The 17,593-nt window shown below is 46.2% G+C and overlaps 1 protein-coding gene across 1 annotated transcript in view; it reads right to left on the bottom strand.

Annotated features, from left to right (window-relative positions):
* TBL2 (transducin beta like 2) overlaps positions 1 to 10,879 on the bottom strand; it is an 89,538-nt gene extending 78,659 nt beyond the window's left edge. Inside the window, exon 1 of the mRNA XM_086954698.1 lies at positions 10,585 to 10,879. Coding sequence (XP_086810824.1) covers positions 10,585 to 10,720 — 136 coding nt within the window. The 5' untranslated portion in view covers positions 10,721 to 10,879. The remainder of the gene's footprint in view (positions 1 to 10,584) is intronic.
* Between the last annotated feature and the right edge of the window lie 6,714 nt (positions 10,880 to 17,593).

The following is a 17,593-nucleotide window of genomic DNA, read 5'->3' as shown; positions in this document are numbered from 1 at the left end:
TTGCAGCCCCGGATTTCGAGGCCTATTACCACGCAGCCCAATTCCAATAGTTTACAAATTGGTTGGCAAGGAGACTGCGTACGGGTGAGGACCAAGGGGGCATGGACCCAGACCTTCACCAGCTTTCTTGGACTCTTCTATGGCTCCCTTTAAGTGAAAGAGAGATGCCATGAGAACTCTGGGTGGTGCGACAATGCTGGAATTGAGCCAATAGGAGGGCTAAAACGCCCCCCCCATATGCCCCTGAGATCTCATTGAAAGTCTGCGAGGCAAATGGGGGGGGGGGGATTGGCAGAGATTACGAGACTGGTGAGATGTGGGGGATCTCCACTATTGGAGATCTCTATGAGGATGGCACCCTCATACCCTTCCAGGATCTTTTAGAAAGATATGAATTACCCAGGCATGGCTTTCTCTTGCATGCAGCATTGACGGCAGCCACCCATAAGTAATGGAAGAAGGGGGAAGGTGGAACCGTCGACCTCTCTCTCTTGCCAATATGTGGTCTCTTCAGCAGGGACGATCAAAGCGGTTACCTGCCTGTATAGGCGAACTACGCAGGAGGTCAGATCTCCTCAGGAGAGTCTGCGCATTAAATGGAAAATGGACCTTGGGATCCCTGAAGGGGAGAAGCCGTGGGAGGCGTTGATGGAACAGGCGTGGAAATGTTCTAGAAATGCGAGATTTCAACTAATACCGTTTGTGTTCCATTGAGCGTATCTCACCCCACACAAAATGAATTAATTCTTCGTATCCCAAACAGCCTGCCCACGATGCAAACTAGAAAACGCTGCATTTTTACACATGCTCTGGGAATGCCCACTTCTGCACGGGTTTCGGGGGGAGGTAACGACCAAAGTAGGTGAAATAATGGATAGGGATATTTAGCGGACCCCAGGATTTTATCTGATACACTGGTTCCCCCATTCTGCCTGTAATAAAGTTACCAGTAAATTTATAGATTTGGGGTTAGTCCTAGCTAAGACAGAAATTACCAGCCATTGGAAGGCGGTCGGTGCACCTAATGCTGCACGGTGGATGCGAGAATTTACAAAGTGGGCTGACTGCGAGGGGATTTTTAGACTACAAATGGCCCAGAGAACCAATGACAAATTGTTGGACATGGCTAGGGCATGGGTGGCGATGGTGGAATTGCTCAAGAGTCCGACAGATGTCACCGGATGGACCCTCTTGGGGGAGGTGGAGGGGGGGGGGCTTGTAGACTGAAACATCGCCTTTCTTGAGAGAGCGGCTTGGAGGTTGAGCAGCGAGGTCGGCAAAGAGGCTCCCCCTTGAGTGGTTGTCTGCTTCCTGGTCCGGTGGTCCCGAATGTCCTGTAACTACGCATACTTCACAGCTCAGAAGAGAAACGGGTAGAGCGACATGTCTGACGGGGGTAGGTAGGGTTTGAGGGGGGGGGTAGGCAGTGATTTGTTAACCCATTGACTGTTGGGATAGTTAAGAATACGATCTAGCATGGAGATGTAAGGTTTTCACTCTCTAGGTAGAGATGAAGATTGCAAATTTTCTTGCAATGTTGTTTTGGTGGATGACCTCAGGAGCACTGTCGAAGGCAGAGAAACCAACGGAGAAGTAACTCCAAAGACTGTGTAATCATACATGTGCATGGTGTTAAGTACTTCAACATTATATGTATACTGTTTTCTCCGAGAATCCATCCGAATGCATCAGTTGTACCTGAATAAAGTCTGTTTACCAAAAAAAATAAAAAAGGATGGTAGAGAAGGTATCCTCCAGGGTAGAGACAAACATAAGATGAAGGAATGCCGTAATATAAAATGGAGCGGTACAAAAGGGGGTGGTGATGGATAGCTTGATACCACTGGAGTCAAGCTATCCAGGCTGAAAAAGGCTGATAGCCAGAAACCGGTCCTTGGATGCTTGATTCCGGTCTAGGAAAGACATGGCTTGGTAGTTTGGACTGGACTGTTCCCATGAGGCACAGGGTCAAGGCTGATTTGCATATAGCCATTGTCTGACCTAGGGTGGTGTGGAGTGCAAAAAAACGATGGATTTAGGCCCAGATCTTTGTACTGGGGTGAATGTATGACATTGTTCTGCATTCTGTCCATCAACTGTGTTTTTTGTAAAATAAAATGGAAGCAAATGAGACTGACAAGAAAGTCAATCAGTAGTCAACAACGGGCTAAATAAAAGCCACACTCATACTACTGGTATTGTGCACAAAAGATCTCCGTCAACTGACAGCTAAGCGAGACCAAATATAGTGTGAGATGACCAGCAGAAATCCTTTGGTATGTGGATTGTTGGCACAGTTGTTTAGTCCCAAAACAATCAGGGAAGTGCAGAGGAGTTGATAGAATCACCCTCCAAAGCAATATATCTAAACAAAGAGATTCTATCAATGTGTGGACATGTATTTTATTTGTTAGTTTTTCAGTGATGAAAAGATAGTGAAAGTACTCTCTCTTAGGGTGATAAAGATGAGAGCACAATGTGCTTTTTAAAATACCCCTCACACACTAAAAAAATCCAGTAGTGTCATGCTTCATCATTGGGGTCTTCCCGTCCCTCTACGGGGCGGGGCGTGCTACGACCTGACCGACTACGCGGGAGCACTAAAGTGGTGACAGGACTATGTGATGGTGCAAGGTGTCAGTGAAAGTGTAGGGACCTAACAATGTGTGTGAGTACAAAAATTAAAAATCCTCTGGCTAGTAGAAAAAAACAATTTATTAGCTTCTCTAGCTGGGGACATTAAGAAGGGGGTCTTGGGGTTGAGCCGATCGCTACAACCTGGTCTACATGTTTCGTAGGCAGTCCCCTACTGCCTACTCATCAGGACCTTCTACTGGTCCCTACGGGAATAAGCTCAGTTGCTAAGTATTGTCAGCCTGTCTTCCTAAAAACTAACAGTAAAATTCCACTGCTAGTTTTATGCTTCAGGGCATGAGCTGGCCCCCTAGGAAGCAAAAATTGTCAAAAATAGGTGACCCAAATATGGTCCCTGTAAAGAAAAAGGGAAAAAAAGGACACAGATATTTACATTTATAGCTGTGAATTATGCGCTTTCATTCTTGTTTGCGCCACAATTTCACTCATCAAATCCATTCACCCATTATACAGAGAATGACTTTTGAACTTTTATGGACAGAGTGATGGTTCAATCTGCCATCCCCTGGCTGTACGTAGGTGATACCTAACAGTGGACAAAAAACACACAGATGTTCATAGTAGGAACTGTGGTTTGTCACTGCGCTTACATAATTATCTGCGCCACAATTCTTCATTTCAAATTTCATTAGACCATTGCCTAAAGCCCTAATACAAGACTTTATGGACAGAGTGATGATTCAATCTTCCATCCCCTGCCTGTCCGAGTAAATTCCCGAACTTGTACGCGCCCACTGTAATTTGGGCTGGTTCTATCTCCACACACACACATCAAAGCGACTCAATGCATACAACAACATTTCACAGGATTAAAAAAGAATTAAAAAAGAAGAGGAACCCGATCTTTCATATTAGTCATAAGGTTGCAGTCAATGAGACAAAAAAACAAACAATGAAAGTCCCCACAGACCAGGGCGTACCCCTGCGTTAGAATGGTAACTATACATACTGTTGTGGCAAGTACGTGGTGCCCCATGAGCTGACAATCGGTAGGATTTCACCGCGGCGCTCTGCAAGAAAGAGAGCCACGCCCTTAGCGTTTTGGTCGAACTGCTTGGGAAGTGGAAAAAAGTGTCTCAAAACCCACTCGTTTTGAGACCTGGGGTAAGGGTCTATAACTTACTTTGTCCGCATAATCACTAAGTCTTACTTCTACCGATCCTGCCGCTCTGCTGAATGCTCGCGTGTTAGGAGCACTGGATCATTTAAGCGTCAATGCGCGCTGGTGCCGGGTGTGTCTAAACACTAGCGCGCTAACCCAAAATGGCTACCCGTGATGGGACATTGGAGGGTCAAAATGCGGAAGTCTCCCTTCTATGTCTATCGTTACCCACGATGAAGTTAATTTGATAGCTGTTCATGAATTATGGCAGGGAATTTCGTAATTATACTGCACATGACAATCTTAATGCAGGACAGATCACTATTCATAAATAATGACAGAGGAAATTATTCAACTAAAAAATAAAGCGGAAATCATAATATTATAAAAGGGTCACTAGTGGTGGACCTAGATTGGGAGGTATTGAAGTTCTGGAAACATGTATGAAGAGTAATAAAATTTAGCTTCGTGTTTTTACGCAGTTCTCTACCTTGAGTTATTAAAGGTGTAAAAATTAATTAAACAGCGAAATTCGCTGTGGAATATCTTTATGAAAATCATAATTGTTAGGTGGGTTGAGAGTTGACCCCTGTGCTAAGGTTAAGCACAGTAGTCATACACCCCTAGTACTGTATTCCAAGGGGGGTGGGTTCCACATACCAGTAGAGGACCTCTGTTATTATCTTTGCCACGGTTGGGGGTGCCTTAGAGAGTGGGGGTTCTTTAGAGGTACGGGGGTTCTATAACTGACCCCACGGAATTTCATCGTTCAACCCATTTTTGTTGGACTGGACACGAAAAACCCATCTCTGTTCTTTTTCAAGGAGATGTCTTTCGTTGTCAATCTGTTCAATTACAGTCCACAGTATGTCTTCAGGTTTGTGACCACTTACCAGGAAGTGGTTTGTTAATTTGGTACTGGATTTTTTGCACTTGATTGTGCTTTTATGTTCACCTATTCTTAACTTCACTGCCCTGCTCGTCATGCCAATGTATTCGAGTTTGCAGGGGCATGTGATAAGGTACACAACATTGGAACTGTTGCAATTGCTGAATGTTCTTTGTTCCCATGTAGTCCCGTTGTTGAAGGTCAATTTCTTGCTTTTCCTGGTCAGGCAGCATACCTTGCATCCACCGCAGGGGTAGTGCCCTTGTACAAAGTTAGGATTACCAGTGTTGTTCACCCTGTTGGCCTTTGGCCTAGTGTGGACCAAAATATCCCTGACACTCTGTGCTCTTTTGTGCGAGAACATTGGTTTTGGAATTTCCAGGCCCCCGCTGTTAAGGATCTTCCAGTTTTTGTTAATTATTTTGCTCACCTGGTCAGAGTTGGTGTTATACGTGGTCACACATATGGGTCTCTGCTCTTCCACTTTTTTGACTTTCTCCTCCAGGAGGCTTTCTCTGCAATTGTTCCTTGCTCTCTTATAGGCTTGATCAATGATCCTTGATGGATAGTTCCTCATTTTCAATTTTTTCTTTAGCTCTTCTGACTGAGTTTTGAAATTGGCAACTTCCGTACAGTTCCTGCGAAGTCGCAAGAACTGGCCGTAGGGGAGGTTATCCCTCAGGTGTCTCGGGTGAAAGCTCTGATACATCAAGAGACAGTTCTTGGAAGTACTCTTAAAGTGAGTTGTTGTCATCAATCTGCCATTCTTGGGGAAGATGTTCAAATCCAAGAATACCAGGTTGGTTTTTGTTGTGACACTGTAACACTGGTAATCCTAACTTTGTACAAGGGCACTACCCCTGCGGTGGATGCAAGGTATGCTGCCTGACCAGGAAAAGCAAGAAATTGACCTTCAACAACGGGACTACATGGGAACAAAGAACATTCAGCAATTGCAACAGTTCCAATGTTGTGTACCTTATCACATGCCCCTGCAAACTCGAATACATTGGCATGACGAGCAGGGCAGTGAAGTTAAGAATAGGTGAACATAAAAGCACAATCAAGTGCAAAAAATCCAGTACCAAATTAACAAACCACTTCCTGGTAAGTGGTCACAAACCTGAAGACATACTGTGGACTGTAATTGAACAGATTGACAACGAAAGACATCTCCTTGAAAAAGAACAGAGATGGGTTTTTCGTGTCCAGTCCAACAAAAATGGGTTGAACGATGAAATTCCGTGGGGTCAGTTATAGAACCCCCGTACCTCTAAAGAACCCCCACTCTCTAAGGCACCCCCAACCGTGGCAAAGATAATAACAGAGGTCCTCTACTGGTATGTGGAACCCACCCCCCTTGGAATACAGTACTAGGGGTGTATGACTACTGTGCTTAACCTTAGCACAGGGGTCAACTCTCAACCCACCTAACAATTATGATTTTCATAAAGATATTCCACAGCGAATTTCGCTGTTTAATTAATTTTTACACCTTTAATAACTCAAGGTAGAGAACTGCGTAAAAACACGAAGCTAAATTTTATTACTCTTCATACATGTTTCCAGAACTTCAATACCTCCCAATCTAGGTCCACCACTAGTGACCCTTTTATAATATTATGATTTCCGCTTTATTTTTTAGTTGAATAATTTCCTCTGTCATTATTTATGAATAGTGATCTGTCCTGCATTAAGATTGTCATGTGCAGTATAATTACGAAATTCCCTGCCATAATTCATGAACAGCTATCAAATTAACTTCATCGTGGGTAACGATAGACATAGAAGGGAGACTTCCGCATTTTGACCCTCCAATGTCCCATCACGGGTAGCCATTTTGGGTTAGCGCGCTAGTGTTTAGACACACCCGGCACCAGCGCGCATTGACGCTTAAATGATCCAGTGCTCCTAACACGCGAGCATTCAGCAGAGCGGCAGGATCGGTAGAAGTAAGACTTAGTGATTATGCGGACAAAGTAAGTTATAGACCCTTACCCCAGGTCTCAAAACGAGTGGGTTTTGAGACACTTTTTTCCACTTCCCAAGCAGTTCGACCAAAACGCTAAGGGCGTGGCTCTCTTTCTTGCAGAGCGCCGCGGTGAAATCCTACCGATTGTCAGCTCATGGGGCACCACGTACTTGCCACAACAGTATGTATAGTTACCATTCTAACGCAGGGGTACGCCCTGGTCTGTGGGGACTTTCATTGTTTGTTTTTTTGTCTCATTGACTGCAACCTTATGACTAATATGAAAGATCGGGTTCCTCTTCTTTTTTAATTCTTTTTTAATCCTGTGAAATGTTGTTGTATGCATTGAGTCGCTTTGATGTGTGTGTGTGGAGATAGAACCAGCCCAAATTACAGTGGGCGCGTACAAGTTCGGGAATTTACTCGGACAGGCAGGGGATGGAAGATTGAATCATCACTCTGTCCATAAAGTCTTGTATTAGGGCTTTAGGCAATGGTCTAATGAAATTTGAAATGAAGAATTGTGGCGCAGATAATTATGTAAGCGCAGTGACAAACCACAGTTCCTACTATGAACATCTGTGTGTTTTTTGTCCACTGTTAGGTATCACCTACGTACAGCCAGGGGATGGCAGATTGAACCATCACTCTGTCCATAAAAGTTCAAAAGTCATTCTCTGTATAATGGGTGAATGGATTTGATGAGTGAAATTGTGGCGCAAACAAGAATGAAAGCGCATAATTCACAGCTATAAATGTAAATATCTGTGTCCTTTTTTTCCCTTTTTCTTTACAGGGACCATATTTGGGTCACCTATTTTTGACAATTTTTGCTTCCTAGGGGGCCAGCTCATGCCCTGAAGCATAAAACTAGCAGTGGAATTTTACTGTTAGTTTTTAGGAAGACAGGCTGACAATACTTAGCAACTGAGCTTATTCCCGTAGGGACCAGTAGAAGGTCCTGATGAGTAGGCAGTAGGGGACTGCCTACGAAACATGTAGACCAGGTTGTAGCGATCGGCTCAACCCCAAGACCCCCTTCTTAATGTCCCCAGCTAGAGAAGCTAATAAATTGTTTTTTTCTACTAGCCAGAGGATTTTTAATTTTTGTACTCACACACATTGTTAGGTCCCTACACTTTCACTGACACCTTGCACCATCACATAGTCCTGTCACCACTTTAGTGCTCCCGCGTAGTCGGTCAGGTCGTAGCACGCCCCGCCCCGTAGAGGGACGGGAAGACCCCAATGATGAAGCATGACACTACTGGATTTTTTTAGTGTGTGAGGGGTATTTTAAAAAGCACATTGTGCTCTCATCTTTATCACCCTAAGAGAGAGTACTTTCACTATCTTTTCATCACTGAAAAACTAACAAATAAAATACATGTCCACACATTGATAGAATCTCTTTGTTTAGATACAGTTGTTTAGTCTTCAGTGTGTTGCTTCGCCACGCTGAAGCAGTTGTAGCCTCTTTGCTACTACCATTTTTTTCAGCACTATTGTGTTCCCAGCCTGTAAACTTCTGCACAATGTGGGAAAGCACATCTAACTTTAAGGACTTCATTGCTCTAAAGGGAAACTGAAAATGTGACCAGAATAGCTTTCAGCCCGACCCCAAGGATACACACAGCTACGATCCCGAAGGATACAACTGAAATGAATAAACTTTCTGAGCAGCAGAACTTTCCCAGAAGCACAGAACAATTCACTTTCAACTAAAGTGAAATACGCATACCATGAGAGAATATCACCTCATTCATAGAACAATCTGAACAGAACTTGCAAATGTACTTGCTTTTATCAATTGAAGTTCTTAATAGTATAAGTTGAGATATATGGGCAGAAGTCACACTTACTAGTTAAGTGTGTACATGACGTGAAGTGGGTGATATTGCTGTGGTGTAGTCAAGTCTGTACCCTAAATATATAAGGAAGTCGGCATGGATATATACACTACAGCTTCAGAAATCTACTGCAAGGCATTTGGTAATCGAGTTCAGTATAAATTGCCTACACCAAAATAAAAAGATAAGAAAGACTTTGCAAATTGGGTGATCATTAAGTGAGGGAGAAGCCCACAGCTCCCTATAACAGACCCCTCAATACCTTATAATTCAATAAATGTCTTGCATTCTCAAACTAACCATTGATATGGAGTTGTTGTAACAAATCATCTATTGATGTTAGGTTGCTATAGCAGAACTTTTAAAGAATTTTTAAATTGGAAAAATATACAAATTGTTATCTCAAAGTAAACTAAAAAAATTGCATGGTTTAGGAAACATTACAATTGTTTTAGTTTCATCAATTTGTAAGGTAATTGCTGGACATCACTCATCGATAGCAACTGAGCTGCTGTATTTTTGACTTAAAAATAATCACTTACTGTATGTAACTCTCCCTTTACCAAAGTTTGCAATGTGGTTTGCCACCGTTAATCGTTACTTTACTTCCCAGTTCTCTGCCATTTGGAAACCAGGATGTCACTTAGCAGCAGCAGTGATCCTCCTATGTTCCACTTAATAAATAAGAAAGGTAAACTGAATCTGGCACAGGACTATGGTGATTCACCCCTTATAACAACATTTGGCCAAAAAACTGAACTGATGGATCTTGGAGCAAGAAAGTGGCATGCAGCCCACAGCAGTTCAAAAGAGGTACTTCAGCCCATATTTTACGGACTTCAAGCACTCCAATGGAACTTTACACTTTGACAATGGGCTTACTATACCAGTACACTAGATTTTCTCATCTTCCTTTACTTAAAATTAGAAAACTCTTCAGTCTCAAACATCTCTGGATCTATCTACTAACAATACACCAAAGTCAACACAATGAACTTTGAACAAGGATAAACGAAACGGCGCCTGTTACAGCAGTTACGATTCTCATATAAATGAATCCTGAGCACGCAAAAGCAAGTACTGCAGTGTACAATGAAGTTTTTAAAGGCTGTGCAAATTGTAATCAAGTTTTGGTATTTTGGTATGCAGATTCTGTCTACATCGACCTTACCCTACTTAGATGACAAACATACCCGTTACGCCCCATAAAGGAAAGAGACGAAACTTGCACTCAAGAACAAATGCACGCAACTAAGCTGAATTGGCCACCAAATTCACACAAAAGCAAGGAATCTCCCATAACTTTAAAAAACTAACGTTGTACTCATTTATAAGCACTGGGTTCAAACTTTCGCAATAAACCAAGATTGACAAAGACATGAAGGCTAGGACTCAAATAAATGGCACTACTCTTCATCCACAATGGCAAATACTTTAATCTGTATTAACTGCAGTTTTCGATTTATTTTAATAAGGTAACCAAGAACTGTTTTATTGTAAAGATCAATACGCAGGAAGCTGGTATTAAGAGGGTGCTGTTTACAAGCTTCTGAAACCCGCCCTCAGATCTCATTAAATTAGCTTTTCGAGAAGAAAAATATGTAACTCGCATAATATAGGGACACGCAGAATATAATACACAGGTGACCTATTTGTAATGAAGTTAATAACACCCCCATTCCCTTACACACACATAGGGTCAGGCTATATTAGGCAATGTCAATTGTATGCACTGGAGGCTGCGCGTGCCAGGCAAACCAAATGTTTTACATTACTTCCGCGTTGTAACGGGCAGCGTCAGCTAGCATATATAAAGACTATGGTTAACTAAGTTTCCCTTACGCGGTACTCAGTGCAAGCCTACAGTGCCCTTTGATCCGCGTGCTGATGGACAGAACAATGTTCAAAATCCATTTTCAATGCACACGTTGCAGACTCTGGAAATCCCTGCGGTACCGTCGACAAGCGCCTGGTGGCACTGTGGTCTTGCCCTACAGTTAAGTTGACGTCAGCTAACACTCGGTAGAGCGTCGCTCGGCCAGTGCCATAGATTTGCACGCAGAGTGCAGCGCGCCGCTGTCGCCTGCTTCCGCTTTGCCCTAGGAATGATGCTTACCCTCTGTGCTGTCCGCGCCGGTCACCTGCTCAGCTCCCTGCGTCTTTTTCCCGCCAGCGGTCACCAACGCCAGCAGCGCCGCTAGAACCAAGAGTCCCAGCAGGACCGACACAACTACGAGCGCCGCCCCCTCCATGTTCTTTCTGTGCGTGAAGCCAGGCTCTTCCGCCACGTTACTACACGGGGAGGGAGGGAGGGAGGGAACGAGGGGCGCGCGTCCGCTTTCATGTTGCTGTGCGCGCGCACGCCTTCCGTGTTTCTTTCCTAGACGCTAGACCGCGCCTGGAGTTTTTGCAGTGGGAGTTACGAGAGGCGCGGCTTACAAGATCGCATTATTTTACTCATTATCTCTGTAAGCTCCGCCTCTTCGGCTGAATTCATTCAAAGAGTATTTTCATGATGGATTTGTATCTTGTGACCAGCACTCCAAACTCTTAAGAATCTTCAATGTATGCATTAACAAAATATGTTAACATTAACACCGTTGGCCTTTTTATGTCTATTTTTTTCATCCACGTCTGTTCTAAAAATCACCGGGAGAAGCATTTGTAGTATTACAATATGGAAATCGGTTTTGTGAGGAGAACGCTGCACTGCGAATGTGTCTGAAATATAGCAACTACGTGTAATCTTGTGTAGAATAAAATCCACCACTTTTCTTAACGGTTATTAGTGGAGAACGATTCGATGTTAACTATTCAAATACATCTCGAATCGGTTACTGTTCAGGTACTTTTCATCAAATACAACATTTGCTTGCAAATAGGCACCGTAGGCAGTCGCTCTGAATAGCTTTCCAACCCATCGTGTTTTTTAGGTCTCGTGTAGGGCAGCGCATGCGCTTCCTCTACATGGCATCAAGTAATCAGTATATTGGGTGAAATTCTGCCTACTGCTGGGTCATTTCTGTTGCTGCTTGCCATTTGTGTAAGTTTGGCAGAGCTCCGGTTAGCTGGGCTTTCCCTGGCTGATGATTGGATACTGATTTCAGCGTTGTCCGGAAGCAGCGGCGCCTAACTACTGTGTTCGTCCGCAATGCCGCACTACTCCTTTAACCATCACATTGCTTGTTTTGTAAGTTGTGGAACCTGGAACGCGCTTGTGCAACTTTATTGTTATTCCTAACCGCACATTCAAACGGAAGTTAAGCACTTTATTCAGACCCTTTCTGACATAGCGTCTCCATGTTTTCCTTGCTCTCCATCGAGGCGGGGAGGCATTCTTTTGGCAAAGCACATGACCATGCAGCAGCTAGGTCCGCCTCCAGGCATCAACGGGGAAGATGGACGCCCACGTTGGCCCCATGTTCTATGGTGCAGACACACTCTTAACATGGCTGCTGTTCATGCATCTGATGTGCTTGTTACAATGCACGTTGTGACCACCATGTAACCTGCTATATCTGCCTCCGTTGCTACTCTAATGAGGTCCTGCCTCTAACATTTGTATACCACCTTTTTGGATCTGTGCCTTAAACCGGACTGCATGCAGTTTTTTCTTTAATCAACACGGCGCCCACTTATCTGCTGGGTGCTACCATGGAGCCTGACGTGCCCATCGCTAACCTCTAACTAATACTTCAGTTGCATGCTTTATGCTCTGTTCATGTTTTTTAGCTTGGCGCCTGTCTGTCATGACTCCTCACCCCCCCCACCAACCTGCGGTTGCTGCGCTTCCTCTACTTTTCTCCCCTTCCTCAGCAGAGCGACTACAAGCCTTCTTTTTAAAAGCAATTTTTATGTTTTTTTTACAGTTACGGAGTGTGTTTGTGTTTACAGGGCAGTGCAGTAGCCCATGCCGCTGACTGGGCAGAGTGGGCAGACCGACACAGTCCATGCTGAGGGTCCCACTTCTCCGGTGGTAGGACAGCATTGGTAGCTCAGGGGACTCACCCTTGCAGGCTCCATAAGTGCGGCAGCAGCTGTGCAGACACAGCCTCCTTCCTGGCTACCTGCTGGGTTGGGGCTTCGCGCTCTCCCGCTTTAGCTACCATGGAGCATGTCGCGCCCATTACTCAGCTCTAAGTAACACCTCAGCTCAGTGCAAATTGTTTGTCGCTATTGCCTTCCCTCACGTTCTCCATGTTCCTTTTACTTTCTACTGGCCCTTTCCATATTGCTTTAATATTAATCCCCCACCCAATCCCATATTGCTATAAGCTGCTCACGTGGCACTGGCTTCAGGAAAGTGCAAATCAATTCTATTAAACAATATTTAGCTATAGTTGTTCTGTTACACAAGGACACATTCATTTTTGTAGCCACATGAGATAAAGTGATTTGCCCAGACTAGCAGGGCGTTGAGCCAACGCCAAGACCCCAACGTGGTTCTGAATTACAATTTCGGCAGAGCGGGCCGCTCTTGGGTTGTGCCACACCCTGTCCCCCAATGGAATGTGCCTTCCTCGGCTGCCACATGTGAAGTGAGGGATTTCAAGTGCGGGATGGAGGGCTTCGTAGCGAGGTGCTGAATTTGCCCTTCTCTCTCAGCCTAATCCTGTCCAGCCTCCCCCCCCCCTTGTGTCCAACAGCTGCTTGGTTATTCACTTCACAACATGTCTATTGTCCCTTACAGTTATGTTATGTTATATGGATATTTATTGCGCGCACAACTACTCAAGAGTATCCTGGCGCGAAGCAAAACCACAGAGAAGTCGACAACTGAACAGCAGAACCAAGCAGCTTTAGTAGGCTATGTTAAAAAGATGGGTCTTAAGGAGCTTCTTAAAGCAACCAAGGTCTCTGGTGTCCCTGAGAGTGAATGGGAGGGAATTCCAGAGGGTGCGGCTTTGACTGAAAAAGATTGCCCGCCCAATCTGTTCCGACGGAAGCGGGGGACTACCATCCTTCGTTGGGAGGCTGACCTTAGGTGGCGACTTGGAACATGGAAAGTCACTCTTTTCCTGAGATAAACAGGACCTGTATCATGAAGGGCTCGATGCGTGAGTACCAGAGCTTTGAATTGGACTCTTTGGGCCACCGGCAGCCAGTGAAGAGTAGCCAATTGATGTCTAATGCTGTTTCGTCTGGAGATGCCCAGCAGGAGTCTTGCGGCAGCATTCTGGATAAGCTGAAGTTTATTAACCAGAAAGGAAGGGGAACCCAGATACAAAGCGTTGGCATAATCCAGGCGGGATAGTCTGAGGGCCCTAGCGACCGTTTCTTTAGCTGGCTGGGGTAAGAGAGGAAAGAATCTGCTCCGAGATCTGAGAGTCCCGAAGCAGGCACCCGTCAGTCGCTTGATCTGCTCTGCGAACCTCAGATCTTCGTTGAACCATATGCCTAGGTTCTTGGCTGGGCCACCTTCAGTGAGGGGACGGGGAAAATCAGGGGGCCAAATTAATTCAGTGAATTGGCTTGGAAATTGACCGTATAGTAAGATCTCTGATTTTCCCTCATTGCATTTGAGTTTGGCATGAGCTAACCAGGTGAAAACGGCTGCCAGGCATTTTTGTGCAACATCAGTTTCAACTGTCGAGTTGCTCCATGTAAACAGGAGCTGGGTGTCATCGGCGTAGGCCATAATTTTTGCACCCAGCTCCTCGGCCAGGTAGATCAGCGGGGTCATATAGATGTTAAAAAGAAGTGGGCTCAATGTAGAGCCCTGTGGGACCCCGGTCTGAACGAGCCTGGCCGAAGAAGAGTACAGGGGCATCCAGACTTGCTGATAGCGGGAGTCCAGAAAAGATTCCAGCCAGGACCACACAGCCCCGGTGATGCCAATCTCAGTGAGGCGAGCCAGGAGGAGTTGGTGAGGAACCGTATCAAAGGCGGCAGAGAGGTCCAATAAAATTAGCGCCGCTCTGCCACCCTTGTCCGTGCACTCCCTAATGGCTTCCACCACCTCCACCAGAGCTGTCTCAGTACTGAAGGAAGACCTAAAGCCCGACTGGGCTGGATGTAGCGCACCAGACTCCTCCACAAAGGCATTCAGCTGCCGAAAGGCAACCTTTTCGCAGACTTTCGCCAGTGCCGGGAGCAGGGAGATGGGGCGGTAGTTGGCTGCCGTAGTGGGGTCTGCCGAGGGTTTCTTCAGGAGAGGCAAGAGTTTGGCTTGCTTCCACTGCTTTGGTACCACTGCCGATTGTAGAGACCAATTGATCAGAGTAGTGACCTCCGAGCCTACACAGTCTGCTACTCCCCCCAGAACTCTTGCCGGGCAAGGATCAGAGGGGGAGCCTGATTTTAAGGATTTTAGAAGTGTTAGAATGTCCAATTGTTCCACCATAGTGAATTTGGAAAGGCAGCTACTAGCGGGGGTGCTATGTGCCGGCACCGGGGGGTGTGAGGCAGCAGTACTCATAGCTAATCCCTCTTCAATAAGCCTGATTTAATTGATAAAGAAGGAGGAGAGCTCCTCACACCATTCTGCGGAAACCGGGATCTTCTTATGCTCCGCTATAGGAGAAAGAAAGCTTTGGACCATAGCAAAGATTTCCTTATCATTGTTATCTGCTTTTAGGATCCTAGCCGCAAAGTAAGCACCTTTCGCAGTCTTGACTGCTGTGTAATACTCTCTTTGGGCTGCACGGAGGTCTGCTTTAGTTTGCGGGGAGTATGCAACCCTCCAGAGCCGCTCGAATTTTTTGCAGGACCTTTTTAGTTCTTTTAATGCTGTCGTATACCAGGGTTGGGAAGGTAGCACGCGTTGGGAAATGTTCCGAGCCGGTTTGGAAGCAGTCTCGACCCCCGACTGACCCAGCTGTTAAAAAGATCCACTTGGCCTTCTAAGTTGGTGGACTGGTCGATTTGTGAGTGCATGAGGGCTTCCACCAAACCAGGAACATTAATTTTTCGTGCTAAGGGGCCTGACTGGGTGGGAGGGTGGTGGGATGACAGTGTCACATACCAGGAGAAAATAATCACAGCATGGTCGGACCAGGTAACTGGCTGGGGATCTTTAAGGACCAAGGCAAAGTTGGAGCAAACCAAGTCCAACACATGTCCTAGTGAGTGCGTCGGTTTAGAGACCCACTGGGTTAGGTGCGTTATAGCCAAAAAGTCTAGAAGACCCAATGTGTCCGAGGAGCTAGAGGAATCCAAGTGAATGTTAAAATCTCCTAAAAGGAGAAACTTTGGGAACCGTAATGCACGGTCCGTCAAAGTGTCACCCAAGGAGTTCAGGAAGGAGCCAATCGGCCCCGGCGGTCTGTAAATCAAGGTCCCTCCCAAAGTAAAGTGGGGAGAGAGTGTGAAGGAGAAGTCAAGGGCTTCGCCATCCAGCACACTTGGAGATTTATCGCAGGAAAAGGCCCATGTTTCTCTGAATATAACAGCAGTGCCGCCCCCTCTGCCTGAGGAGCGATCGGCTCTGGCCAGGCGATATCCACGTGGGACTGCTAGTGCAACCACTGGGGCACATGAATCGCTTAGCCACGTTTCTGTGATGAACAGAATGTCTAAATTATTGTCTATAATGAGCTCGAATACATTCTCTGCATGTTTCACCATAGAACGGGCATTTATGAGAGCTGCCTTGATAGGATGCTCACTCTGGCTTTTGGGAGATGAATGAGACGGGCCAGAGGGGTCTGAAAGTTACAGACCTTACAGTCCCATATGGTTTCGGCGCTCAGCGAGCACCTCTGCAGACCCACATGAGAGCCAGGGTTCAGGGAGATCAAGGTGTCACGACTGTAGGACAGGGGACTCAAGATGTCTAAGGGAGAAGGGGCAGCCGGACCGGCACTGGGCACGGACCTGGCGCGGACGGGCGCAGACAGGCTTGACTTTTGCGCGACTTCGGCGCGCCCGCTGCGCCCGCCCGCTGCGCCCCCACCAGCACATGTTGATAAATAGAGAAAATAAGGGTAGCGGGTGGCGCGGTCACCTGTCTCCGCCCTCCGGCTAGCTGTAATGTCCCTGATTGGTCCGCCTACTTCCCCATGAGCTCTCCACTCAATCGGCACCCAGCCGTGGTGGAACGAAGCTCGGGATTCGGCGACCAAAGTGAGTGATGAATCAGAGGATCAGCCTCACTCGCTGACTTCCTCGTGAATGTGAGCCAGTAAGCAGCGCGGGAGACAAGAAAACAATAGTAGTCTAAAAGTAGGAGGAGCAGCCTAACTCGCTGTCGTCCTCTGTGCAAAAGATACAATTGTGCAAACAAGCAATGGCAGGTTAAAAATCTTGTCACGCTACAAACGTACACATCAGGTTTTAAAATTAGCCTCGATAAGCATGCGCTCGCACAGTGGCAGCAGCGACTTCTAGGTGGTAGGCAGCGCACTTAGTGAAGTTGGCTTGAAATAGCGGGAGGCGCGGTCACCTGTCTCCGCCCTCCGGCTAGCTGTAATGTCCCTGATTGGTCCGCCTACCTCCCCATGAGCTCTCCACTCAATCGGCACCCAGCCGTGGTGGAACGAAGCTCGGGATTCGGCGACCAAAGTGAGTGATGAATCAGAGGATCAGCCTCACTCGCTGACTTCCTCGTGAATGTGAGCCAGTAAGCAGCGCGGGAGACAAGAAAACAATAGTAGTCTAAAAGTAGGAGGAGCAGCCTAACTCGCTGTCGTCCTCTGTGCAAAAGATACAATTGTGCAAACAAGCAATGGCAGGTTAAAAATCTTGTCACGCTACAAACGTACACATCAGGTTTTAAAATTAGCCTCGATAAGCATGCGCTCGCACAGTGGCAGCAGCGACTTCTAGGTGGTAGGCAGCGCACTTAGTGAAGTTTGCTTGAAATAGCGGGAAGCGCGGTCACCTGTCTCCGCCCTCCGGCTAGCTGTAATGTCCCTGATTGGTCCGCCTACCTCCCCATGAGCTCTCCACTCAATCGGCACCCAGCCGTGGTGGAACGAAGCTCCGGATTCGGCGACCAAAGTGAGTGATGAATCAGAGGATCAGCCTCACTCGCTGACTTCCTCGTGAATGTGAGCCAGTAAGCAGCGCGGGAGACAAGAAAACAATAGTAGTCTAAAAGTAGGAGGAGCAGCCTAACTCGCTGTCGTCCTCTGTGCAAAAGATACAATTGTGCAAACAAGCAATGGCAGGTTAAAAATCTTGTC

Source organism: Lissotriton vulgaris, chromosome 2_1 (assembly GCF_964263255.1).
Source record: "Lissotriton vulgaris chromosome 2_1, aLisVul1.2, whole genome shotgun sequence".
Taxonomy (NCBI): Eukaryota; Metazoa; Chordata; class Amphibia; order Caudata; family Salamandridae; genus Lissotriton; species Lissotriton vulgaris.
The sequence above is the reverse complement of the archived record's forward strand: the minus strand, read 5'-3'. Positions and strand labels throughout refer to the sequence as shown.